This window comes from Meriones unguiculatus, chromosome 14, assembly GCF_030254825.1.
Source record: "Meriones unguiculatus strain TT.TT164.6M chromosome 14, Bangor_MerUng_6.1, whole genome shotgun sequence".
Lineage (NCBI taxonomy): Eukaryota > Metazoa > Chordata > Mammalia > Rodentia > Muridae > Meriones > Meriones unguiculatus.
This window is the reverse complement of record NC_083361.1, coordinates 25722192-25748884: the sequence shown is the minus strand read 5'-3', so window position 1 is coordinate 25748884 and position 26693 is coordinate 25722192. Positions and strand designations below refer to the sequence as shown.

At 40.7% G+C, this 26693-nt stretch overlaps 2 protein-coding genes and 1 pseudogene across 4 annotated transcripts in view; 1 reads left to right on the top strand and 2 right to left on the bottom strand.

Annotated features, from left to right (window-relative positions):
- The window catches only part of LOC132647175 (uncharacterized), a 55705-nt gene extending 32944 nt beyond the window's left edge, over positions 1–22761 (top strand). Inside the window, exons 2-4 of one of the 3 annotated variants that reach the window (XR_009585481.1) lie at positions 21109–21221; positions 22544–22593; positions 22677–22761. The gene's annotated coding sequence lies outside the window, so the exon portion shown is untranslated. Of the gene's footprint in view, positions 1–1609; positions 4472–21108; positions 21222–22543; positions 22594–22676 lie in introns of those variants that run through there. The other 2 variants (XR_009585483.1, XR_009585482.1) reach the window with 2 other exon arrangements.
- LOC110556053 (10 kDa heat shock protein, mitochondrial-like) lies at positions 3248–3553 on the bottom strand. The gene has a single exon (XM_060367004.1). It carries the CDS (start codon positions 3551–3553, stop codon positions 3248–3250), a length of 306 nt encoding a protein of 101 aa, XP_060222987.1.
- Positions 20733–22579, bottom strand: LOC132647176 (large ribosomal subunit protein eL39-like; annotated as a pseudogene).
- Positions 22762–26693: the final 3932 nt, after the last annotated feature.

The window sequence follows — 26693 nt, the reverse complement described above, 5'->3', positions numbered from 1 at the left end:
GTGATTTAAAAAATAAATAAATGTAAAACAAGCTCCATGAACACATAAACACACACACATAAACATTTACAGACATAAAAATCCCATAACAACACAAAATTGGACATCACAGTATCTACACGAAGGACCTGTAAGGAAAACCAAAACAGTAACAACAAAAAGACAAAAACAGCCATGAAGCATTACTGAGACAAAGATCCTCCAAAAACCCCACTGCGTTTGTACTGTGTTGGCCATCTACTGCCCGGTATGGGGCCTGGCCTTAAGAATGGTTTGTGGGATGAGGGCCATCTGGCTGCGACATCTGTCACCCCACTGATCCGCCAGGGATGATTTGGCTGCTCTGGCTGGCTAAGCTGGTGTCCCCTTCCTCCCTCACCGCTCCACGTGCTTCCCTCCTGAAGCTGCGTGCTCAGTCAGTAGAAGAGGATGACCTTCCCCCAATAGAGGAGGACCGAAGGAGGACCCTTGACCGAAGGAGTCAAGGATAGGAGTAGCTGTGCTCCCCTGCTAGAACCTCCAAACACACTCAGGACTGATTTGTGTACCTAGTGACACTCTGTTTTTTATCGGTGAGAGGTTATCGATTGGAAATAGCTTCTGCGTTGGGGTGGAGCCTTGTGCCTGGGACCTCATCAGAGCCAGACCTGTGCAGGTCCTTGTCAGAAAAAAAAAAAAAAATTGGTTTTTATACCACCATTAATAATACATCCTTACCTTCTCATTATATCCTAATTGTGCTTAACCCTATTTTCGGTGCGTAGACTACTAAGAATATGAAAAAAAAAAAATTCAAAGGTGACTACCTTCTGTTCATTTCATATGTGACAACAATCATTTTTCTTTCCTTCCGGCTAACTTTTTTAAACTTCTGTATTCATGCAGAAATTTCTCCCTAAGGCCTCTGCCAGCATTATTCAGCCCAGCCTCTCACAGACATTGCTCTTGGATGTCAGTGTGGAGTCCTTCACTGGTCCAGCTCTGGTTGGACACAGTTGGTTTCCACTCAGTTACCCAGCTGTCTGAGAGTTCCATTTTTTCTTAATTTCTTTTTAAAAATTCTCTTGTGGATTCCTTCTGCACCAGTCTTTGGCTTGAAGGCCTCCTGCCCAAGATTTCCTAAGTGAGTCCCCAACTTGCGTCTTCTGGTTCTTGTATTGAATTTTAAACTCCTGCCAACACACTTTAATTATTTTTCCTGGTTTTTAGAGTGTTCACAATTCCCGACTTCTTTCTTCCAGAGCTTCCTATTCTGTAAACCTCACACACTGACAGTCTACTTTTCTTGCCTCTACTCCTCCCTGCCCCAGGGATTCTTCTAATTCTATTAATTTTAATTTTTCGGCTATCATCCTTTCATTTCTTAAAATTTTTGGTCTTTTTTTATTTTTTATTTGAGACAGGGTCTCATTATGTAGCTCTGGTTATCTCCTGCACGTTGGGACTAAAGGCATGCGGCACCATTCCTGACTATACTTTTATTTTTCTAAAGCCTTTTCTGGTTCTCTAAATGTTCCCTGATATCCACTCGTCTTTAGTTTGTGGTAAATGTTGTTCTGTTCTTTTTCATTCCGTTCTTTTATTTTTATTTATTTATTTTTATTCACAGAAGAGGCAATGGAAGTGGAGGAGCACATTACGTGAAACTCAAATATATACAAAGGAAGTTAAATAGTAATAAACTGAAATTCATTGAAAATCCAAACCTGCTACTTGGGAGGTTTGTATAGAGGACCCGAGAGTGAAACTTTTGATCCAACTAAATGACAAGTTTTTCAGTGTTTTCTCGTGGTTTGTGACAGGAACTTTGTAATGCGATGACTTCAGCTGCTTCCTAAGCTGCCTTTTATTTGGAGAAAGTCGGAAGGTCTGAGGATTCCCACTTCCTGCACAACTTCCTTTGGGGCCACCTTCTCAACACGAAAGCGTGTGAGGGCAAAGAGGCTGTGAGGCAACCCAGAGCCTCCGCTGTGGCCCACAGCCGGGTTAAACGTCTCGAACTCGGCGGTGCAAACAAGCTCTGCTGAGGCAGCTTTTATCTTCAACAGCAAGTTGGAGGGGACAGTCTGCCGTTTCGGGGAAGCATCCATCAACTGCCATTATTTGAAAGGTTCTTGCCTTAGACCAGGTCAGTTTCACCGTCAGAGAAAGCTTTTGCTTATGGGTTTGTTAACGCAGCCTCCATCTTTCTGTAGGTTGAAGACTATAGGAGACAGAGTCTGAAGCGCTGGGAAGCCCATCTCCCAGCATGCAAATTTCTACAGAACTCCATTTTCATTCACCAATCTCGGAGCCAGACTTCCTGGCCTCCAGAGCCACAAACCACAGTAAACCTCTCTTTAATAAATCCATCTCAGATCTTTCTGATGGAGCAACGGAAAACTGACTAAAGAAACAAAAGTTTCAAGTAATGTCAGGGAAATGGTGCTGTACCTCGGTACAAAAGATGCAGAGAAGTCAGTGCACGGCAATTGTCTTTAAAAGTGCCACCTTGACTCAGGCATCTTGGTGCACATCTGCAATCCTAGCACATCTGCTTAAGGGAGGTGGAGGAAGGAGGGTCAGGAGCTCAAGGTGAGCCTTTACCACACAGGGAGCTTGAGGTCAGCTTGGGCTTCACGAGGCCCTGTCTCAAACAAACACTAAGACGTGTGTGTGTGTGTGTGTGTGTGTGCATACTTAAGAGATAACTCTTAAGTTGCCAGGCAAGAAATTTGCTGAAGGGGAGAGGAGGGGAAGAAAGAAGAAAAGAGGAAGGCAAAGGAAGGGACAAAGCCACTTCCCAAAAGCCCAGGACCAGACAGTTTTAGTGCAGAATTCTAACAGACTTTGGAAGAAGTGTTAATGTTAACACTCCTCACATCACTCCACAAAATAGAAACAAGCTTGTGTGCCCTTGTGTTTGGGGCATAGAAGTTAAGAATTGAAATGCCATTTTAGTGGATTTTTCCTTTGATGAATACCCCGTTTGAATAGTTTTGGTTTGAAGTCTATTTTGTTTGATATTAAAATGGCTTCATCAGTTTGCTTCTTAGGTCCATTGCTTGTAATATATTTTCCAACCCTTTACCCTGAGTTGATGTCTCTTCTTGATGTTGAGGTGTGTGTGTGTGTGTGTGTGTGTTTCACTTCTTTAGGCATCATCAGTTTATTATAAAGGGGTGGCAATGAAATTATTTACATGATGAAATAGTTCAAAATATCGGTGGAATGGACAGCTTCATGTGACACCATTTCAACAGTGATTTCAGTCCACATACTTTCCAGGACTGTCACTGTCTCCAAATAAGAAATAATCCCTGTGGTCTACAACTACGTTGGTGCCTCCATACTCTGGGAGAAGAACTTTGTCTCCAACCTTCACACTGACAGGTTGAATCTCTCCACCCTTTCCTTTTGTGCCTGATCCCACAGCCACTACTGTTGCTTGCAATACTTTTCCTTGAGACTTTTCTGGAAGCATAATGCCTTTGGTTATAGTTTCGGTGGCCCTCCTTTCAACTAATACTCTGTCAAAGAGCAGAAGAATCTTTCTAAAAGCTTGTCCAGCCATGACTTGCCACAGCAGCTCCAGACTCTGCACCTAGGCCACTGCTGCAAGGAGTCCTGCGGGCTGGCTCAGGACATGTGAAAAATAGGTGTTTCTTGAATGCAGCAGAAGGATGGATCCTGTTTTTGCGTCCATTCTGTTAATCTGTGTCTTTTTATTGCAGAATTTGAAACCATTGATACTGAGAAATATCAGTGACCAATGACTGTTGATTCCTGTTTGTAGAGGAATTTTAACCCAGCAACATAGCTTCTCTATGTTCAAAGACCTCTGTGTGATCTGGCTGTAACTCAGATACATCCTTAGTACACAGCTTTAATTCCTTTTAAAAGGTAAAGTTATTTTGTAGAAGGAAGTACCCATATTTGAAAGTGATGTCTAATTGAGAGGTAGACAAACTGATGAATCAGAGAAAGATCTGTCAGAATAGGATATACACAACTCTAACAAACACAGGGGAAAGAGCGGCTACTTAAGAGAGAGCAGCACACAGAGAGAAAGAGAACAGTTTTACTGGGAGAGTTTTACAGAGACAGGTTGAAGAGAGAACAAGCTAGACACAGGTGAAGGCAGATTGAGCCAGAGAATGAGAAAGAGCCAAAAGATTAGAACATATTGTCAAAGTGCTGTGAGGCCAGACAGAGCAATTCACTCCCAAGCCAAGAGAAGCCAGTTTGAGTAAGTCAGCTTGGAGAGGAGTTTTAAGCCAGAATAGCTAAGTTGAACCAGCCAACTAGAATTCAGGGAGAGCTAGAAAGAGACAGCTTATTCAGATGTAACACTGAGGCTGAAAACATTCTAGGCCTAGATTAGATTGCATGGAGGCTAGAAGCTTCAAGGACTAGGTCTAGGTTAGTAGATGGTGGCTGTAAGCCTTCAACATGACAGTTAAATTTGGCAAATAAAACTTACTTTTACACATGTTATTTTGTTGTTGTTGTTGGTGGTGGTGGTGGTGGTGATGTGTGTGTGAGAGTTTCCATTCTTTTGATTTTGCTGGTGTGAGATGATTTATTTTCTGTTTTTATGGGTGTAATTAACCTCCTTATGTTATAGTTTCCCTTCTAGTACTTTCTGTAGGTCTGGGTTTGTAGATAGATATTGTTTAAATTTGACTTTATCATGGACTATCTTATTTTCTCCATCTACAGTGATTAAAAGTTTTGCTGAGTGTAGCAGTCTGGGATGGCTTCAGTGGTCTCCTAGAGTCTGCAGCACACCTGTCCAGGCCCTTCTAGCTTTTGAAGTCTCCATTGAGAATTAAGGTATAATTCTAATAGGTCTGGCTTTACATGTTACTTTTTTTTTTTTCACTTTTCCAGCCTTTAATATTCTTTTTTGCACTGTATGTTTAGTGTTTTGATTATTATGTGGTGAGGTAACTTTTTTCTCTGGTCCAATATAGTTGGTGTTCTGTATGCTTCTTATACTTTAATAGGCATCTCCTTCTTTAGGTTCGAAAAATTTTCTTTTATAATTTTGTTAAATATTTTCTGGGCCTTATTTAGGGATTTTTCTCCTTCCTCTATTTTTATTATTCTTAGGTTTGGTCTTTTCAGAGTGTCCCAGATTTTCTGGATTTTTAAAAATAATTTATTTAATTTTTATTTTATGTGTGAAAGTGTCAGATCTCTTGGAGTTGGCTGTACAGACAGTTGTGAGCTGCCATGTGGGTGCAGGGAACTGAACCCGGGTCCTTTTGAAGAGCAGACAGTGCTTTTAGCCACAGAGCTATCTCTCCAACCCCTTCCTGGATGTTTTATGTCAGGAGTTTTTTAGATCTAACATTCTTTGACCAATATATCCATTTCTTCTGTTTTATCTTCAATGCCCAAGATTCTTTCTCCCATCTCTTGTATTCTGCTGGTGAAGCTTTCCCTTGTGTAGTGTATGGAGGCAACACATGTCGATTAAAAAACAACTGTGGCTTATAGCTGAGGCAGGAATTATAAGGTGGAACATCCCATAGGCAGAGAAATTCTGGCATAGAATCAGGCATGGGGTAGGGGTGGAATGAGGTGGGAGGGTGGGGGGTTGAAATTAAGCTGGAAAGATGTAAGAAAAACAAACAATTAGTATCTGAGCACAGGTAACCAGCTACATGGCAAAATGTAGATTAGTAAAATGGGACATTTGAAGTTACAAGCTAATCAGGGAGGAGCCTAGCTGTGTGGCCTAGGTATCTGTAAATAGTATATTGAGTCTCATGAGTAATTATTCTGGGAGCTAGGAAAGAAAGGAAGAACACTACACTTTATTGAAACATTCCCCTGTAATTCCTATTCAAATTCCTAAATTTTTCATTTCCAGAATCCCATCCATTTGTGTTTTCTTTATTGATTCTATTTCCACTTTCAGATTTTGACAGTTATATTTGTTTTCTTCACCAGTTTGTGTTTTCTTGAATTTTTAAAAATATTTTATTTATTATGTATACAATATTCTATCTGCATGTACCCCTACACGCCAGAAGAAGACACCAGATCTCATTATAGATGGTTGTGAGCCACCACGTGGGTGCTGGGAATTGAACTCAGGACCTCTGGAAGAACAGCCAGTGCTCTTAACCTCTGAGCCATCTCTCCAGCCCTGGATTTCTTTTTTTTTTAAGTGTTGTTTTTCTTTTTAATTTAATTTTATTTTATGTTCATTATTGTGACAGTGTCAGATCCCTTGGAATGAGCGTTATAGATAGTTGTGAGCTGCCATGTGGGTGCTGGGAATTGAACCTGGGTCCTTTGGAAGAGCAGACAGTGCTCTTAACCACTGAGTCATCTCTCCAGCCCCTTCTTGGATTTCTTTCAGGGATTTATTCATTTTCTCACAGTCTGTGCATATTAGTTTCATGTTTATTTAATAGCAAAAATTATTTCTAAATAGATCAAAGAAATAAAGACCATCTTTTTCATCAAATACATGTTATTTAGAAGATACTCCTTGCCTCCGTTTTCAGTTTTTACTGTGTAGGTATCATGTTTACATGGTCCTAATCAAGAGGCATTTTAATTTGTGCTTTCACTTTGCATTAGTACATAATGTGTAGATTTTATTATTTTTATTGGCAAGTTACTACTTTACCATAGTAACATTAATGTTTCCAGGATGATTTATGCCCTCACTTTGGAGTAATTTTGCCTATGTACAGTTTTCACTACAGTATATGTCACAGCTATAAAAGTCATTTTAAAATAGTTTTCTTTCATTTTCCCTAAGATGGAATTATCTGATTTTTGCCTTTCAAAGCGGCCATGCTGACTTACTCCACGGTGCTCAAGTGCCTTATTGTTCGGGATAAGGCTGGCAGTGGTCTTTCTCACTTGACCTTGGGTGGTAGAGTGAACGCTCACCTCACTGTTATTTTAAATTCTGTCTACTTAATTAGTGAGGATGATAATATTTCCAGCTTTTAAAACAATCTGTTTTGTATATCTTTTGGCTGTCTCTTTAGAGAACAATGACCTTTCAAATTTTCATCATAACTTCCTGCAGTGTACATAGTGTACTTTGTCCATTTATTACCAGTGGTTCCTCATTCCACTGTTCTTCACTTATAATTTATAGAGGAGTTTTAATCCAGCAACATGGCTTCTCTGGGAAGGGATCACATCCAATAACCTTCTAGGTCTACGTGATCCAGCTGGAATGCAGACATGCTCTGTATTAGAGTATGATCTGGCTGGAATACAGAATACTTAGCACACACCTTTAATCTGAACCAATGAAGGTAAGGTTAGGTGGTAGAAGGAAGCAGCTAAGTTTGAAAGTGATGTCTAATTGAGGAGCAGACAAAGTGGTGAATCAGAGAAAGATTTGACAGAAGGAGTCAGAGATAGGATATGCTCAACTCTCACAATAACAGGACAGAAAAGAGGCTATTTAGTAACAGTACAAGGAAAGGAGGTGTTTTGTTTTTGTTTTTGTTTTTAACGACAGTTTTACAGAGACAGGTTGCAGAGAAAATAAGGTAAAGACAGAACAAGCCAGAGAATAAGAAGGAGCCAGAAGATTAATTTGCCAAATTAGTTTGTCTACGCAGAGCAATTCAATCAGAAGCAAAGAGAAGTCAGTTTGAATCAGTCAGCTTGGAGAGGAGTTTTCATGGGAACAGAAGAGTTGAACCAGCCAGCGAGAGTTCTGAAAGAGCTAGAAAGGGTTGGAAATAGTTTTCATCTCATTCCCTCATCTGAGAAAAAACAGTTACAATAATTTCCTTTTAAATTAAATAGTTTATTTTGTTTTACAGCAGAAAACCAACTTGGTCTTGAATTCATGATTTTCACGATTTCCTTAAATGGTTATGCATACTAAATTTATATGTATGCCTGTTAGGAGGGTGCTGGGAATTGAATTCTGGACCTTATATTTTCTAGGCAAATGCCCTATCACTAATAAGCTACAACTTGAGTCTGTCTAAAATTGATAGCATATTATCTGTTAGGAATAGAAGATCATTGTATTATCTTCCATATTTTATAATGAATACTCAAAAATTTAATATTCAAATAAAAATAGATTTTAAACTAGTGCCTCTTAAATTTTTGAAGCATACAGTATAAAGTGTGTCAAATTATTTTCCTCTTATTTCACCTTGCATAATTGGAGTGCATTTGATTCAAAAGCATATGTACATGGTCATAGTCAAAGTCACATGATTATAAAAGAAAGATACAGAAAGAAAAATTTGACAGTGGTTAATGTGGGTGGTTGGAGTACAGATGAAATTAATATTTTTTCATTTACCTATTCTAACATATATTAAGGCCACAATTAGCACCTGCTCCTTCTTTGCTTATAAAAAGAAAAGCTCTTGAAATAAAATGAGAAAAATTAAAATATTAATTGTTAAATTGCAAGTCATTTATAAGAAAATAATAGTAATAAGGGAAAGGTTGGGGACTACATCACATTAAGATGTAGTGGAAGTTTTGGTTATGTTATATAAATATGTTTTTGTTATAATCCCAAGTGTGGGATGCAGGAATCCACAGCTGATAACAACTTGGGGAGATGCTTGTCTGCTGGAAATGGCAACTGCCTTGTGCAGGGGGTGTGGTTTTTGTCAGCAGAAAAACATCCTTGTTTGGACTCTGAAGGTATAAATAGGAACTGAGAGAGAGACAGAGAGTGAGAAACAGAGGGAGAGAGAGAGGAAAAAGAGACACTCCTAGAGAGAAGTACTTAGGAGAACACTTCAAGGAGGTTGCTGCTGCCCCTGCTCCTGCTGGTCCTTACTGATGGATTGCTGATTTGCTGGTTTGCTGGAGTGCTAGATATCCTGAAACGAAGAGTGGAATCTCCCCAAGGAACTAAATCTAAAAGAGGTCTATGTCCCCTGTCTCTACTGTCCTTTCTCTTCTACCTAGGGTTGGGAGTTTAGAAGGGAGGTAGAGGCACTTAGGAATCTCAAATAAAGGAGGTTAAAAAAAATCAAAGCCTACATTAAAGCTATTTTAGATGATATTTTCTCCCAAGTGACTTAATGTGATCCAGCAGGACTCTCCAGACTTCTGAGTGAGCAGCTCTCTCAACAGTCACTTCTTGGTATCTTTGAAATGTCCTCTGCTCTCTTCATCTGTCTCAGTTCTATTCTTGGAACAGATACTACTTACCTCTGAGTGGGCTTCAGCCATGACTTTTTTTCTCAACATCTCCCTTCTACAGAATGATCAGAATAGATCCTTAAATTGAACTAGCTCTTCTTTTCTTTTTCAACTTGTTTTACTATTCCATACTTGTATGCTGTATGCTGTGATTATATTCCTTCCCTAAGTACCCTTGACCTTACGCCCCTTCCTTTCTGTCCAGATATTCCCACTCCTAACTTTATGTCCTTCCTCTCCTTCTGTCCCTGGGTTCTTTTCTTCCCTCCCTCCCTCTTTCCCTTCTATACCCCATGTTTTTGAAGTTGCTTAGTCTTCCCAGTCATGCATTGTGACTGCTGTCCATCTAGTCTGAGTTCCTTTAGTGTGTCATTATGGTTTTGGAGTTTTCTTAATAGTTTCTTGCTAAGTTGGCTCCAAAATATTTGATTAATATTTAATTTGGAGTCCTCATTGGAAAAGGAATTGCCTTTTACACTTTCACCTCTGGCTACTGATGATAACATGACAGCAGCGATTTTAAAAGCTATGTTTCCTGCTGACCTCTTGAAAGGGCAGTTGTCCAGCGAGAGCAGCAGTGCTCAGCAGAGCTGGCGTTTCACTGCCTGCCTCCTTCCACAGGTTTGTGTCTCCTGTGGACAGCACCTGACAGCGCTTGTCCCTTGAGCCAGGTGGGTGGTGGTGTACCTTCACCATTTCCCTCTATCAGTAAGCCAAGTTAACTGACCCATGTAGGAACTAAACCGCATGTCCCTGACACCAAAGATGGAGCACTGCAGGCCTTTGCTTTCACCAGCTCTCATTTCAAACGGCTACAGCTGTCCAGTTACCTTAGGTGCTGTTGCTTTCTCTAATAGTGAAGGCTGACGTGACTAATGACTTGAGGACTGGTTGCGGATTTTCAATCAGCAGATAGGGGTTTTGAACAACGCTGTAAAGCATGGTGTGCTTTGAAACTACATTAGCAGTGTGTGCTTACTGCAAAAAAAACATGAGAAGATGGATAGATAAAAATGCTAAGGCTGGGTTCTTTCCTTCCAAGGGTTTTCTGTAGGATATATAATCACACAAGCAAATATGCATATCCTTGGGCTGGGAGTGTTTTTTCATCGTATAGGGGCTGGTTAGCATGCTTAAAACTGTGAGTGTGATCCTAGGATCGCACTGTAGATCTGTCTATCTATCAATCTATCACCTAGTTTGGAGAGCATACTTTTGCACATCTTAACATTTCTAAAATTGAAAAGCATCTTAAAAATAAATTTGTTTACGTTTTTAACTATTTTATGTGAATGGGTGCTTTGCCTTCATGCATGTCTGCACACCACATTCTCCTGCCTGTTCCAGGAAGCAGGTGTCAGAGTCCTTGGAACTGGAGTTACGCATGGTTGTAAGCTGCCATGTGCGTGCTTGGAATTGAACCTGCGTTCTCTGGAAGATCAGTCGGTGCTCTTAATCACTGAGCCACCTCTGTAGCTCCCAATTGTTAATTTAAATAAAGTCTCTCTTTTCTTTTACATTTACTATTGAATATAGTAAAATGATTAAAATGTGAAATTACTGAATGTGAACCAGAAGAGTAATAAACACGGTGTAACTCAGGTTTAAAAAAGTTACATTTTAAAGTACAAAGTATACATAGAGGTGGGTTTCACTGTAGTGTTTTGATATACATATGGCATTATACAGTATATTGATTCCCCATCTTCATCTTCCTGATGCATATTGGCTAGTCCAGTTCTTCCCAAACTGTACCTTTCTTCCGATTTTAGATCACATTATATTTTTATATAATGTGATACAATGCCTTCAAAAAACTTATAACACGAGGACAGGGACTGTCTCTGACATGAACTATGAACTGATTGGCCTGCTCTTTGATCACCTCCCCCTGAGGGGGAAGTAGCCTTACCAGGTCACAGAAGAAGACAATGCAGCCACTCCTGATGAAACCTGATAGACTAGGGTCAGAGGGAAGGGGAGGAGGACCTCCCCTATCAGTGGCCTGGGAGAGGGACACAGGTGGGGAAGAAGAAGGGTGGGGTTGGGAGGGGAGGAGGGAGGGAGGTACAGGGGGATACAAAGTGAATAAACTGTAATTAATAAAAATAAAAATGATTAAAACAAACTTACAACAGTTGTCTTATAACTGAGAGGCTGAGAAACAGCAATCCCAATGTGCAGACAAAAACCTGGAGGGATCCTGAAGAGCCACTGGTCCACAGTCTACACCAGAAACCTGGAAATGCTGTTTCTAACATCAGTGAAGGAGCAGGGAGCAGCAACGGGAAGGCCAACCCATCAGGAGGTTAATCATCACTCTTGTTCTGTGTTCTTTCTTATCCAGGCTGCTACCAAAACGTGCTGCTCATATCAGTTAAGGCAATGAAGGTAATTTTCAAATGAGGCTCTGTGCTCAGGTGATTTTTAAATGGTGGCAAGCTGACATTTAAACCAACCCCCATATACATGTGTTTCAGTGGTCTGTTTTTCCCTCTGCCCTCCATGAAGATCTCCTCCTCCCTGTCAGTATCTGCCCTGTTACTTTCCTGACTCCCTCCACATGCAGAGAGAGAGAATGAATTTTTCAAAGAGAAGGATTCGGGTAACTAGCTTGTTGAAGAAGTTCTTAGACATCTACGGCCACGCACCACATATGTTCTCCAGCCCCTCCAGTTCTACTCCCTGCTTTGGGGGCAGTGGTTGACCCTTACCTAGGGACAGTGGATCAATACACTAGAAGGTGTCCTGGTAAGAAAGTTCTACCCAAATAAGTAGTGATTAACCGTGCTGAAGAGATGTTTCTTTTGAGCATCTGAACTAGAGAAACAGGAAAAAAAATGTGCGTGAAGAAGCAGTCGTCAGCAGTCATGAGTAAGCAGAAACCATGAATAAACACGGTCTGAGCAAACAAAGCCATGAGGCAGCAGAAAGATACACAGAGCCATGACAGAAGTGACGGAGGATAACCAGACCACGTCAGCCTCCCAGGAGAGCGCCGTGGACCGTGCCTGGCTCGAGGCCAACACTGGAGCCAGAGGTGCAGTCAGTTCATCTGTGAAAAGAAATGGGAGCTGTGATAGGGCAACATGACAGGTGTGTGGTGCACAGGCCTTGTAGAGTCTGGCTAGAGTCAGTGCCACAGAAGCCAAAACCACACAAGAGCCAATGTTCTGAAGGTGCAGGAAAACCAGAGAAAGCAGAGGAAGCCTGTCTGCTGAGAGAAGCAGAAAGTACAGCGCAGAAGCAGAGATGGAGACATGTGCAAAGTAGAACTGCTTCTGTTTTGTGTCAGTCCTGTTCATGGTGGCCTGGTCGTGACCCTGGCACTTAGGTGATCCCTAAAGGTTGCTTCTTGTATGTGCTTAAGTGCCCCGCCCTGCTCTTTTTCCCCCTCGAGAAGCCTTGTCTGCCCTGGAAGTTGATATGTGTGGACTAGGCGGGCCTTGAACTCACAGATGATACACACCAGCACACTCAGCAGTACCCTCCTTTTCTACCAGAGCCAGTAGGAGTAGATTTTGGTTTGTGTTCCAGGGGAAAAGATGATGTATTTGGTTGGAAATCTCTTGATGTCTACTCACCTCTCATGTTGGAGCATGGCAGATGAGGTGCAGAAAGTGGAAGTGTATTTATTTTGGTCGACAGAAGTAACTACCTGGCGTCACAGAAGCACATTATACACTTTTCTGTATATAATGGTCTGTAGTGAGAGTACCATTACCTAGGCTCAGCAAGGCTTACTGAAACCCATCCTCATCCTTCATACATTCTATACTTGCAAATCTGTGCACTTGATGACGTTTGTCAGGCCAAACCACAGACATGTGCAGAGAGGTTTTTTAAAAAAAAAGTTGTTCAATGTGTGTATTCCCAGCTGAGCTAGAAAAAAGCACTGGCTAGCTACTTGGCATGTAAATAAGTTCTTTTCACAGTCTGCTTACTGCTGCCTCTCCCGTTTTGTGTTTTTGCTGGTTTCACTTTTACAATGGCCCTAATTGTAATGCTAAAGTGCCTAAGCATAAGAAGGTTGTAAGTTGCCTTACTGAGAAAATAACCTGTATCACAGAAGCTCAAGTTCACTGCTGAGTCAAATACTCTGGCTTTCCCTCCCCTTCTTCCCTTTCCCCTTCCCTCCCTCCTGAATATAGGATCTTGCTATTTAGCCCAGGTTTGCCTTAAATTTGTGATCCTCCTGTCTCAGGTCTGAGTGTTACGGTTTCCAGTGCAAACCACTATACTGAGTAACAGTTTCTATTAAAATAACTTTACATGAATGGAATGAGATTATATATTGCCTGACTGATAAAAATGTGAGCAGTGGCTTTCAGGCACGGCCCTTTGTATTTCCCCAGGAGTAAGATCTTTTGCAAACATTCACTCAAGAGTTCACAAAGACTTTACAGAGCACAGCTACTGTGAAAAACAAGAATGGACTGGGTTATGTGCAAGCACCTCCCTGAGTCTGGGCCTTTGTGCTCACAGTGTTTCAGAAAAGCCCAGCTTCTGGCCTTCTTCCTCCAGGCAATGCTGCCATTTGTAGAATGTGTGGACCCATTGAGAAATGAACAGTCATGAAACAATGGTGAAAATAAAAATTTTCTACATGAAAGCTAAGACAGCAATGTGTAGGACCCTTTGTTCACCCTTTTCTTACACTGTGATAGAAACGGCCAATTTAGCGTAGCCTCTTTTCTAGTGGAGCACACATAGAGTTTTATAATCTTCTCAGCATAAGACTCCAGGCAACCACTCCACATTGATCAGAATTGGCCATCTGAGGAGTAACATTCACTCTTCCTTGCATGAAGAAGCATGACCTTATAAGATACTTGGGGTTTGAAGTTGTAAAGACAAACTGTCAATCTGTTTTAAAGCCTAGACCTTGTAATAGCCCAGAGCCTCACCTGACTGGTTTGGCAGGGCCTCATGGAGCCCACTGTGTAAGTCTTGCCTCCCGTATCAGTATGTTAAGAACATCTTGTTGATCTCTGAATCACTAGTCCAGCATGTGGTTGGTGTTCAACATGCTTGTTGAATGAATGCCTTGATTGATACCTTGGTAGAGTGGCAGGAACAGCAAGCTGAGGGCTCATATATCACACCACAAGCAGAAAACAGAGAGAGTAAACTGGGAATGATGCAAATCTTCGAACTCCAGTCCACCCCACTGACATATTACATCTAGTGAGGTCATACTTCCTACACCTCCCCAAACAGCATCACCAGCTGGGGACCAAGTATTCAAACATCTGAGCCCATGGGGATAGGGGAGGAATTTTCATTCAAGCCACCACACTGTTCATCGTACCACGAATGATAGTACCCATAGTAACTTCATTCATAGTAACTCAATTAATGCTTTGAGACAGCCTCCATGAACTATAGTAATCATTAGCTACTAGTACCTAAAACTACCTGGAAGTGACTGCCATTTATGACATTCAAATAAAGGTGCACCCCTCCCAACACACACACACACACACACACACACACACACACACACACACAGTGAATGTGATAGGGAAAAGATGCTAAATGGCTCCTAAGGATGGATGAGGTATCATTTGACACTAAGGGATAAGAAGAGGGAACCAACACCGAGAACTTGCTCTGATTCACCAATTTTAAATTCACCCCAGTTCCCATGACAATGTAGGAAAGCTGCTTTCAATTAACTGTCATCTGTGAGAGGCAGAGCTCAACATCTGACAACAAGCCTGTCTGAGTCAAAGCTTTTTTTCCCTTTCATCTCAGTAGCTGGTAAAGTTAAGGAGAATGGACCAAAATAGGATGTTGAAACCTGGCCAGCATAGTGAGCCTCAGGGATCCATGGGGACACTTGTAGGCAATTCTGCTACAAATGCTAAATCTTGGGAAACAATATCATGTAAATGGTGCTTTAAAAATTAGGGTTGGGAGGGAGTGAGGGAGGGGGCTACCGCTGGGATACGAAGTGAATAACCTGTAATCAATATAAAAAATAAAAATTTAATTAAAAAATTAAGGTAAAGTTCTACTAAACAACCTTTTTTTGGCTTAATACAAAAGATGTTTATTAGCAATTGATGGTTCTTTCCATCCTTTTTAAACACTAATTCAATACATACTTATTGAATTTTTCTAGTACAAGTTAACAATATAAAATTTGTGAGAATATAAACATACAAGATGTGATTTGTAACTCTAAGAATATAATTTTAGCAAGAGAGAAAATAATAATATAGTTTTTAATAATATAGTTTTTATTACTACATGTATGAAATGTGATTGGCAACATGTTTCCTTCTAGACTTTATGAGACTGAATTGCATACCTAAGTTTTACTAGTATTATCATTTAATATAAAAGATACTGAATATTTGCAATTTTTCCAGTAGTAGAACCTGATTTCAAGGTGCAACAAATTAGAATTCAATATTTGTACCACTTCTGGTTTCAATAGTAGGCTTAATTTTCAAAATTACCCATCATATTTTTACAAAGTACTGCACTATCTTCGGGGTTTTTTTTTTTTCATATTAAGATATAAAGTAAGCTATACGGTATATTTTATTTGTCTTACTACAATTTTACATATCTTTAAAAATGATCATGGAGCTATTATTATAAACAGTTATCATGGCTAAAAGCAAAGAGACTATATATATATTTGTTTTCTTTGATTGAAATCTACCATGTCAGGGCTGGAGAGATGGCTCAGAGGTTAAGAGCACTGGGTGCTCTTCCAAATGGTCCTGAGTTTAATTCCCAGCAACCACATGATGGCTCACAACCATCTATAATGAGATCTGGTGCACTCTTCTGGCAGGCAGAACACTGTATATGTAATAAATAAATAAATATTAAAAAAAAAGAAATCTACCATTTCAAAATAGTGTGTTGTAATTGTGACATTAGACCATTAGACCGGAATCTAACCATCAGCCCTGTAATTTGGAGCATTCTGTCCTAGTTTTCCCCAGTCAATCAGTTCTTTCAAAGTCTTGCTTTTTACTGGATGCTTTGATGAGGGGCTTTGTGAGGACAACAGTTTACAGAACAAAAGAGATTGTGCAGTGCATTTTATTCAGTGAGTGAGTAATGCAGGAGTTATTAGAGGAGAAATGAGACTCTCCAGTCATCTGTATCACAGACAGAATGTCATCAGAGAGGAAGTCAGGGTTGTGTTGGAAAAGAAGCTGATTGGACCCTACACAGTGGAAGCTGTTACAGAAAAGGCAACCCTTACTATGATGGTGATGAGGTGTGAGAAGGCCCTCCGTGCTTTTGAAAACTGTTGCTTCCAACGACCCTATAGAGTTAGGCTGTTTTCTCAGAGTCTGCCTTGTTATGTGAATGCTGGGCATAGAGAAAGCTAAAGTGCTACTCCCAAAGCAAATGAAGTCCCACATTGGAGTCTATAAAGATAATAACAACTTTGAAACATTTTAAGTTGGCAGCTAATAGGTTGCAGTGCGAAAGTGAATCACTATCCAACAAGGAGTATGATGGAATCAATTTCACATGTTTTTTACTGTTGTTTTGTTTTATGAGATGGGGTGTCTTGCTATATTTCTCAGTCTAGCATCAAATTCCTGAGCTCAAACTATCCTCCAGTCTCACAATAGCTGTGACTATAGGCATGGGCTTTCATCCCTAACATGGCTGATATCTCTTATTCCTGCTTCCCGAAATGATCCTTTGGTTAGTGCTCAGGGAAGGACATTTAAAATGACCATTGTTGTGCTGGGGAGATGGCTCAATGGGTGAGAACATTTGCTGTGAAAGCATGAGGAGCTGACTTCAGATCCACAGGACCCAGGTGAAAAAGCAAGGCATGGCCAGATATGACTATAACCTAGTGCTAAGGGAGGGCTGGGCAGAGTACTGAAAGTGTGAAGGGAGAGGTTTCTGTATGTGTTCTGCCAGAAACAGTAAGACTAATGTCCATCTGAATTGGTTCAGGAGCCAGAAAGCGCCCCAGCTGCTTCTCTGGGTATGGCTCAAGAAGCAGCTCGCTCCTCGTTAATGTGATGGCCTTGTTGCAAGAAGTGGAAGAAAGTAAAGAAGGCATTCTTAGCTTGGGTCCAGGGGAAAGCCAGCCTGGCAGAAATTCTTCAGTTCCCTCAGCCAGGAAGCAGCAATCTACGTAAACAGGAAGTAGAAAAGGCTGGGGGTGAGGGTGGTGGTTAGTTGGGGAGAAACAAGAGCTGAGAGCAGATGGGTTTAAGTGGTTACATGCAAAAGAGTCAGATACAGGTCCAGGGCTTTGCATGCCCCTGTCGTTGAGGCCCTGCCTCACAAAGGTGTTTGTGCAGTGTGTGCGGGGTCCCATTCGCAAAAGGGTAAATCTTTGAACACCTAAGTTTTGCCAAATATCTGCTAAGTAGTTTATTTTTATTTAATTATCTTAGCATTCTGTGAGCATGGGGCTAGTTGGAAGGTTGAAAAAAAGAAACTGACTCAGAAGGAGTTACTTTGCTTAAATTCATTTACATTATATATATCATACGATACATACTATATACACACTGTCTTAACTGTTAAGCATGATCTGTTGAAAGATGTGGGCCCAGTAATGTGGCTCTGGGTGAAGCCAAACCTCCAGGTTTGATCCTGGACCCCACACAAAGGGGAGTGACTCCTGTAAGTTGTCCTCAGATGGAGCTGTGGCATGCCCCAATAAAATAACTAAATGAACATCTTCTCAGCTACCATCTGTCAGAAACTCATTGAACCAGAAGAACTTCTTATTTTTCATGAGAAGTTAAGGCCACAGAAGTTGCTGCTGAGCGCATCTGCTTTTAAGTCAGAGTGCAGTACAAGATAAGAGTATGTAAGAGTAACAAATAAATGATCATATTCTGAAAAAAAAAAAGGAGTATTGAAGAAAGAGTTTAGAGAGGAGAAAGAGAAGAAAGGACTAGGGAGAGTGCTAGGGAGGATTGATATAATCAAATAAACATCATAATATGAACATTTCATAATACTACTTTTGAAAAAGATTTTTAAATTACATGTATGTGTGTATTGTGCCTGTGTATTTATACACTTGTGTGAGTATCTGTGGAGCCCAGAAGAGGGAATGTGATCTCCTGTGCTGTAGTTATAGGTGGTTTAAGATGCCCAGCAAAGGTGCTGAGAACGGAAAGTTGGTCCTCTGCAAGAGCAGTGCTCACGTTTAATTACTGAGCCATCTCTCTGGCCCTTCACAATGGCATTTTTAGTTTGACTAATTAATATGCACTAATAAAAACTAAAAAAGATTTCTAGTAATGATAGCAAATTGCCATTAACATTGTGGTTTAAGCGACAGCAGAAATCTGTTATCCCTCTTTGAAGGCCTGAATTTGAAAACCAGGTGTCATCAGGGCCCGACTTCTGATGGCTCTAGCAGAGAACCCTTCCTTACCTTGGCCAGCGTCTGGTGACTGACTTCAAGTATTCTTGTCTATTTCCTCTTTGTCTTGTCACTGTCTCTCTCTTATAAGAATGCTTGTCCCAGGCTCATCTAGCCTCCTTAAATTATAATCTCATCTAGCATCCTTAAATCATTATTGCAAGGACCTGTCATCCAAATAAGGCAGCATTTTCAGAGGCTGGATATTAGGACATGGACATATTTTCGGAGCCAACATTCAACTATGTAAAAGGGGTATCATTACTATATACAGGCTGATTTCATAGTGTTTTTAGATACAAACTTAGAATTGAAAGATATATTAAAAAATTTGCATTTTCACATCCATGCATTTTATTTAAAAAACAACAACAACAACAACAACAAAAAACCCTAGCCACAGGACTATCATCATGGATTGCTGCAGCCATGAATCATCTGAAGGAATGGGCAGGCATGGGAGTGTTAGCAGGCCTTCTGATGTTGGTCTCCTTGGTTTGCCTGTGGTGTATATGCAAGATTAGAGTCTCACAACAGCGTAATGACCATTCAGGCCTTTACAGCCATTGAAGCAGGACAGTCTCCCCAAGCATGGTTGGCTACCATAAAAAGCTAAAATGTTACGCTCAGGATGCGAGGCTAAGCACTGCACTCAGGGTCAGCCCCTTTCGACCCAGAGAAGAGCAAGTCTGATTGCATGCGGGTTGATGCCCCAGGTCCCGCCTCTGAGAAAAAGGTATCTGATGGGTCTGATGATCTTTGGGTGGATGACACCTAAATGAACATCAGTACAAAGTCCCAATTTATTTCTAATATCAGAGATCAGACCTCTACTCTTGCCTGATGCGTCTAAAACAAAAAGGGGGAACTGTAGAGAGCTGCGGAATGCCGTGCCTTAAAGATGGATCTGGTTTCCGCCTTCCACCTTCCCGCTGGTGAGTGCTCTCTGTCACGAACAACTCCACATTTGGCTAAGGCCGAGGATCTGGCTTGCTTCCATGTATGTGGACCTATCTGCATTGCCCACATGGCACGCTGGGGTTGGCTACCCAGAGGCTATTTAAGCTGTGGGCTGGCTTTCCCCAGGGTCAGATGATTGTTCAAGGTTCCTGAATAAACTGCATTGAAAAACAAACAAACAAACAAACAAAAAACCCAAAAATCTTTTAAAGGCAATTAGTTAGAATAATTAAGTGAGTCACCACTGTAGCAGAAAGGGAGGTTGGTGAAGTAGGTGTATAAGTACCGGAGACAAGTAAAAGAGTGAAACTGTTGACATTTCATTACATTTTAACAGGGACTCATGGATGCCTGCTAACGTAAGTGACATTTCATAAGTTTAGGCAGTTGACAACACTTTTAGAAAGTAGATAATAATACACAAATAAGGTATTATAGAAACTTTTACGAGGAACAAAATGTTCACTGTAATCCTTTTAAGAGGCTTAGTCCATTTTGGAAGATCAACAATGAATCTTTTAAAAATCAAAAGAAAAGTCCCTCTCCTAATCCTAAATACATAAGAAGTGCTCGCTGGCATTTGTATTTCATGAGTCTGGAATAAAATGGTCAGTGTTCTAAAACACTGTACAAGGCCTGATTCTTTGATTTAGCACCAAGTAAAATAAACATATTCCATGGAAGATGTACTTGTTTTTTTTTTAATTCCACCACTCACATTCTCCTACTTTTGCTAGCCCACAATACGTAACAGTACATCTGTCTCCCACTAAGGAATCTAAAATGATCGCTCAAGCTAGATCTGGTGGCCTGCCCCTGCAATTCTAATATTCAGGAGGCTGGAGAAGGATCATCAGTGTGAGGCCAGCGTCAGATACCTAGCAACATCAAAGACCATCTGGGCTGCAAAGCAAGACTCTTTCTCAAAAGCTGGGGATGTAGCTTAGAGGTAGGGTATATGGCTCGAAGGCCCTGAGTTGTATCCCTAACACTGCTTAGATGATATCAGGAGATGTCTTTCCCTTTAATATAGGGTAGCAATTGGTGACACACACTTACAGTGATCTCAGCCCTTGAGAGGGGCTAAGGTAAGGAATACTGAGTTCAAGGCCTTTAATTAGGAATAAAATGCCCTTTCAAGAACTCACTTTCATGGTTTTTGTAAACTCATCATGTAAATTTCTCATTATTATACATGTTTACTAATTAATTGTTATTTATGGCAAGGGACAACATGTTATTTGACAAGCCCTGATCTAATTCTTTTCTCTCAATGCTAAACTTTACATAGCAACATGAGTGTTTTATTATTATTTTTTTAATTTTTACCATGTTTTTTTATGAAGGAAGGTTATATATTTAGATCAAAAGGAGAAACTGGTAAATCCTAAAACATGAACCATAACTATAATAACATCTGAAAATCCAAGACTTGATTACATTGTCTGATGAAATAAATTCAGTGTTTTCTAAAAGCTTACAAAATCAATTTCTAACTATGTATATATCTTTCATGTAGTTTGGAAAAAAAAAAAACAAGCCATATATTTTTAATGGATTTGTTAATTTATTGTGTGTCTCTGTGTATGTGTGTCACATGCTTTACTTCTGTGCAGGTACTCACAGAGGCCAGAAGAGGGTGTCTGATTCCTTGGGGCTGGAGTTATAGCTGGTTGTGAGCTGTTTGACATGGATGTTGGCAGCCAAATTGGGGTTCTCTGGAAGATCTGTAAGTGCTCTTAAATTGTTGAATCATCTCTCTAATTACTCAAACAAGTCACATTTTTAATATACTGATGGATGCATTTCTTTAAAATAGCAAATTGTAAATTCTGGTAAACTGAAGACCTATCTAAGGACAAATGCAATATACATACTGCCTTACATGTTTTTTTTTTTTTTTTTTAGTAGAAAAGCAGCAATGGCTTTGCATCTTACAACTGATCTATAAATCTGGAAAATTATATAGTATCTCCCAAAAGGATGTCCTCTGAGGTTAGAAAACACCCTTTGTGGGGGATTCTCCAATGTAAAAGCTTCTAATTAGATATTTTGCTCCAAATGATATATAATTGTATAAACTTTTCCAGAAAGATATGAAAATTTTATTAATAATTTTTCTGAATGAATAAAAAGCCAATTATTTCCAATTGATATTTTAATTTCACTCTGAGAAATTTAAAAAAAGTAATAGCTGTGATGTTTTTGAATTGTATATCCATAGAAGATAAATGGATACACTATGCTAGATGATTTTAAGTCTTAGTATCTGACTCATTTAGCAATTCTCCCTAATATCTCTAATAAATTAGTGAAAATAAATAATATATTTCAAACAATTTGTACATGCTGACTCTTAGGAAAGGAGATGCTAAGTGCAGACAAGAAACTTCTGCTCTTCCTATTAGCTATTGTTTTCATCCTCAGGGAGTAACAGAGGCTTCCTGGACTGTCTGTCTGTGAGAAAGCACATTCAGGGCTGAAAAGGTGGCTCAGCTTTAAAGAGAACTTGCTCTTGCAGAGGCCCCGACACGGTGGCTCACAATCATCTTCAGCTCCAGTTCTAGGGGATCCGATGCCCTCTTTGGCCTCTGTGGGCACCAGGCACAGATGTGGTACACATGCATACATTCAGTCAAGACACTCACATATATAAAATAAGTTTTTAAAAATTTAAAAAAGAAAACAGAGGGCCTGATTGGTTTCTGTTTTAAGCTATCAATCTCTGTTTTTTTGTTTGTTCATTTTTTTGGTTGTTTGTTTTTGTTTTTTGTTTTTGAAAGGTTCTACATTTTATTACTGGACAAACTCCACCCCCAATTTAGACAAGACCAAGTCTCCAGGTTAAAAATGTAAAACTCCATCTGGTAGGATTGGTCGATGACCATGACTCAGTATAAACCTTCAGTCCTGTCACTGTGTGAATCCTCACAGACCCTTACAGCTTCGTTCTCCTCCAGTGTCTTCTCTTGGAGTTGTACCTGATTTTGTTACCAGTTTTCACCCAAATCCATTGAGGAATAGATGATTTTGCTTTTGTTTCTTGGCCAGGGATCGCTTGATTCTGAAAGCCTTGTGAGAAGACATGGCGAGAAGCTGAGGTAGGTGTAAGGCGCACGATGGCAAGGCAAGGCAAAGAGCGCCTTCAGTCTCTCGATGATCATTTATGTTCTGTATTCCTTAGATTAAGTCAGAAGTTCTGTCAAGTCATCAATGCCTGCAGTTTGGGGAGGGCTGAATTCCATACTGCACACTTGGCCACGGGCTGCATGAATCTAGTGAGCAGTGAAGTGTTGCTTAATGACCTCAAATGGCATTCTCAAGCTTTTCCCCATGTCTGTCTGGGTAAGCGCTACGTGGGGCTTGTGCCTGTGGAAGTGAATATAACAGCCAGCTTTACTGGGTGAGGTTTTCCAGCTGAATCGTATGTAAAATGATATAATCAGGTCTTGGCTTCTTTTTTATCACGGTTCAGATTCCTTCTTTGCTATTTGTATTTTCAGGCAGCTTCCTGAGGTCTGTTGGTGATGTCAGACTTACAGTCCCATTTTAAATCTGAACCTGATAGAAGATCTAGAAAAAGAAAAAAAAAAAAAAAAAAAAAAAGCCCTTTGGCCCCAGTTCTCACTAGCACAAATTGAATCATGTGCTTATTTCTGAGCCAGTCACGTTCTCTCTGATTGTGTTTACCACTGGGTGTAGAGAAGGACCTTTCCACAAAGTCAAATCAACAGGAAAAACGGCAGTAGAGGCAGATGGGGATACAGTCAGAGTTTGTGGAATTTGAAATTTTATAATTTTTGGTTCCCAATAAAAATAACTTAAAGGTTTAAAAATAGGTATTAATGTTTTATTTAGAACTAAAAAGTAAACTGTAACAAATGATCAGAATCTTGGCTATTTGGGTTATTTTCTCCTAAGATTGAGTTAGGCAGTCTACTAGAAATGCTAGAGCACTCGTACTTGGTGACTGCAGTCCAGGTTCCTCACCTCATCTGAACATTTTATGATTCCAGGGACCCTGGCAAGGGGAGGAATCTAAGGCTGCAATTTTGTGAGCTTTACAATAAATCCTCGTCTGGATGAAGATCGAATACATCAGCAAGTGTTCATTTCTTGAGTGCAGAGTTCTTGTTTAAAAGAACGCAGGTCTGTCCTGGTCGCCACATCTGGGAAACTCCGGTGTTGGCAGTATGTATGATTATCATTTTGTACTTTGTGGCACTGGCCAACCCCAGCTGGATTTTTGCTACACTGATTTTAACAGCTCTGCACTCACGTAATTCAGTGCTGTAAAAGGCCATGTTTTACTTGGCACTGATGCTCCAATAAACTTACAGGGACTATTGGCCCCAGGAGCCAAGGGCTGAGCCTGTCCCAGCACAGCTCCTGCTGTGTTCTAATCTCTTCTTTTCTGTCACCTCTCTTTTTTCCTCCTCCTGTTTCCCCACCTCATTCCTTCCTCTTCTCTTACTCCCTGATTGTTTTGACAGATCATTTGGTTCAGACAGTACATCACACGAGGCCTAAATTATGAGTAAATTCCATTGACGTCAGGCCATTTGTACATCCAGTGAATTTGGCTCAGTTTTTGGCATCTCTAAGCTGTGTCCATTGCAGCCCCAGACAAGTGCCTTCAGGGCAACGGAGGCATTCCAGATAGTAGTAGTCAGCCATGAATACTCCCCCAGCACATGGCCTCCCATCTGGTCCAGTGCTCAGCATGCCACAGGCCACTGTGGGCACATCTCTGCAGCTGCTGTTGACTCTTGGAAGGAGCACAGCAAACATTCTGTGACTTATCAGGGGAACCCTGCAGATGATTAACTCCGGGTTCATTATAGGGTGCATTTTCACCCAAGTGGACTCTAGGCTGGGGGTAAAAGCAGGGTAGCAGAAAGGGCAGAGATAGAACACCAGGAGTTTGACGGTGAGTTTTGAATGTATTCCCTAGCAAAGGAGACATAACAGTAGGAGGGAAAATCTGAAGACTGACACACAGGGATTCAGCTCCCTGCTTTTACTTGTACCTGTGTGAATCTGCTAGATAGAGGCAGGTAGGTATCTGACCATTGCTTTCCTACCGTCTTATTTCTGAAAATAGCAGTCTCTTGCTTTTGTGATAGTTTTTCTGGTCCACATGACCTTAGGGCTCTGTTCTCAACCCATAAGTCCTTTTCTACCCCCAGAAGCAGTGCCTAGTGGGGTCAATTCCAGTATCAGAGCATTTAGACACAGTGAATGAGGTTGAGGTTTATGCTAGCCCACTACACTCCTTCCCTGAAAGTTCTCAGTTTCCATATTGGATCAGCGCTCCATTAGAATGATAAAACGCCTTACCAATGGCGAAATAAGGGAGAGAGGAGGATAGCCGCTGTGGCTGGGAGAGGCAGAAACATCCAAAGACAAAAGGCATCCTTCTCCCGACTCCTGCCACCACTGTCCAGACTTATGAAGGCAGTGTGTGTGTGTGTGTGTGTGTGTGTGTGAAGTGATTATACACATGTGAAATTATCATTTCAGAGGCAACAGGACCTCATTAGGAACAAACACAACACGCAAAACCAGTGCTGTTTGTAGAGTTTTCTAAAACATTTCATGTATACCTTACCCTTAAAATTGAGGATACCACATTTAACCTTTTCTGGATGGTTCAGGGTCATCAAAATAAATTTTAATTAATATGCTGTGTGATAATATGGCTTGGATGGGCTCCTTCTTCCTCCCTTGTTCCCTCCTTTTTTTTTTTTTTTTTTGTCCTTTGTCAAAGCCAGGAGCTACGAAGGGACAGGCTTTACATTTGGCTTCTGGGACCAATGATCCTTGTAGGTTGGAAGCATCAGTGCCGAACAAAAAAACAAAAACAATAAAACAAAAAGCAAAACATGGCCTTCCATGTCAGAGGGTAAAATTGCCCTTCCTTCCTTCTTCTCCCCTTCCCCTTGCCTTGAACAGTCACGTGCTATGCTACACTCCCTAACTCCTGCCTTCTTATCCAAGCACCACAGGGCAAGTTCCCAAGCAGACTGAGCTTGAGGTCCCTGGCCTCACAAGTCTCCTCCTATCTCAAATCTCCCCTCCCAGGGTCCTCCTGGATGTCTTCATACTTCCTGCTGTTAATTGACCACACCAGTGATGCAGCTTTTCTGTGACTGCCCTTTGGTCCTTTTCCTCTTTGAAGCTGGGCACAGTTTCAACTGTATTGAGCTAAGCTGGGATCTCATGACCAGGGAGCAAATGCTGATGTTTCTGTCTCCTTTCACATGTTTTAATGGATTTGGGTTATTTATTGCAGAAGCAAATAAACTTAGGGCTATAGAAGCCTCTAGGGTAGGAATGAATATAGCTGGGATAGGGGGAGGTTTATAGAAGGCAACACTATGGAAATCAGTTGTTGGGAGCATCAGTTATATCTTCTAAGTGATTAGCTAATTACAGTTGCATTTCTGTATCAAATTTTAAAATCCCTCAGCTCAGCTGATTGTTTACTGGCACCAATTCTCTCTGGGCTTTACTTTCTTTTGTTTCTTCTTTGTCGATCCATAAACTAAAGGCTCCTGGGGTTAGAATATGTTCAGTTTCAACAATATTATAATCTCTTTACCTCCAAAAAAGATACTATAACAATAGTAAAACATACATGCATTTGAATACATGTTAAAAGTGCATTGTAACGCTTCTCAAGACTTAAGGAGTGCTAACATGGTCAAAATATTCTACTTGCATGAATGTTATTTAAAACTATAGGAAACATGGCAGAGGATGAACCGTTCAGAATAAAAAACTTAAATTGACTATCAACATTCCATCTGTATGTTAAGACCTTTAGAAACCTCTGACCCATGGTATATTCTCAATGAGTCACCAAGCAGCTGCTCTTCTCATTCCCCCTTTACAGAGCCACATTGATAAGGAAGCCGCAGCCCTATGTCCCTATCTCTACTATGGATGCAGAAATCTGTCCCCCACTCCTTATTCTGTGTCGGTTTGCCTTACCCTTGTCTTAGTGTAGTGGGCTTTCTTCGTGTGTGTGTGTGTGTGTTGTTGGGTGGTTTTTCCTCACTTGCTCTTCCCCTTATTTTTGAGGCAGAGTCTCTTGCTGAGCTAGATGGGTTCCCCTTATTTTTGAGGCAGAGTCATCTTGCTGAGCTAGATGGGTTGACTTGTCTTCACCGCCCTCACCACCAGGGTTACAGGCACA

What these genes read in the sequence shown, in the direction of transcription:
- LOC110556053 (XM_060367004.1), bottom strand. Translation starts at nt 3,553, where the DNA reads ATGGCTGGACAAGCTTTTAGAAAGATTCTTCTGCTCTTTGACAGAGTA.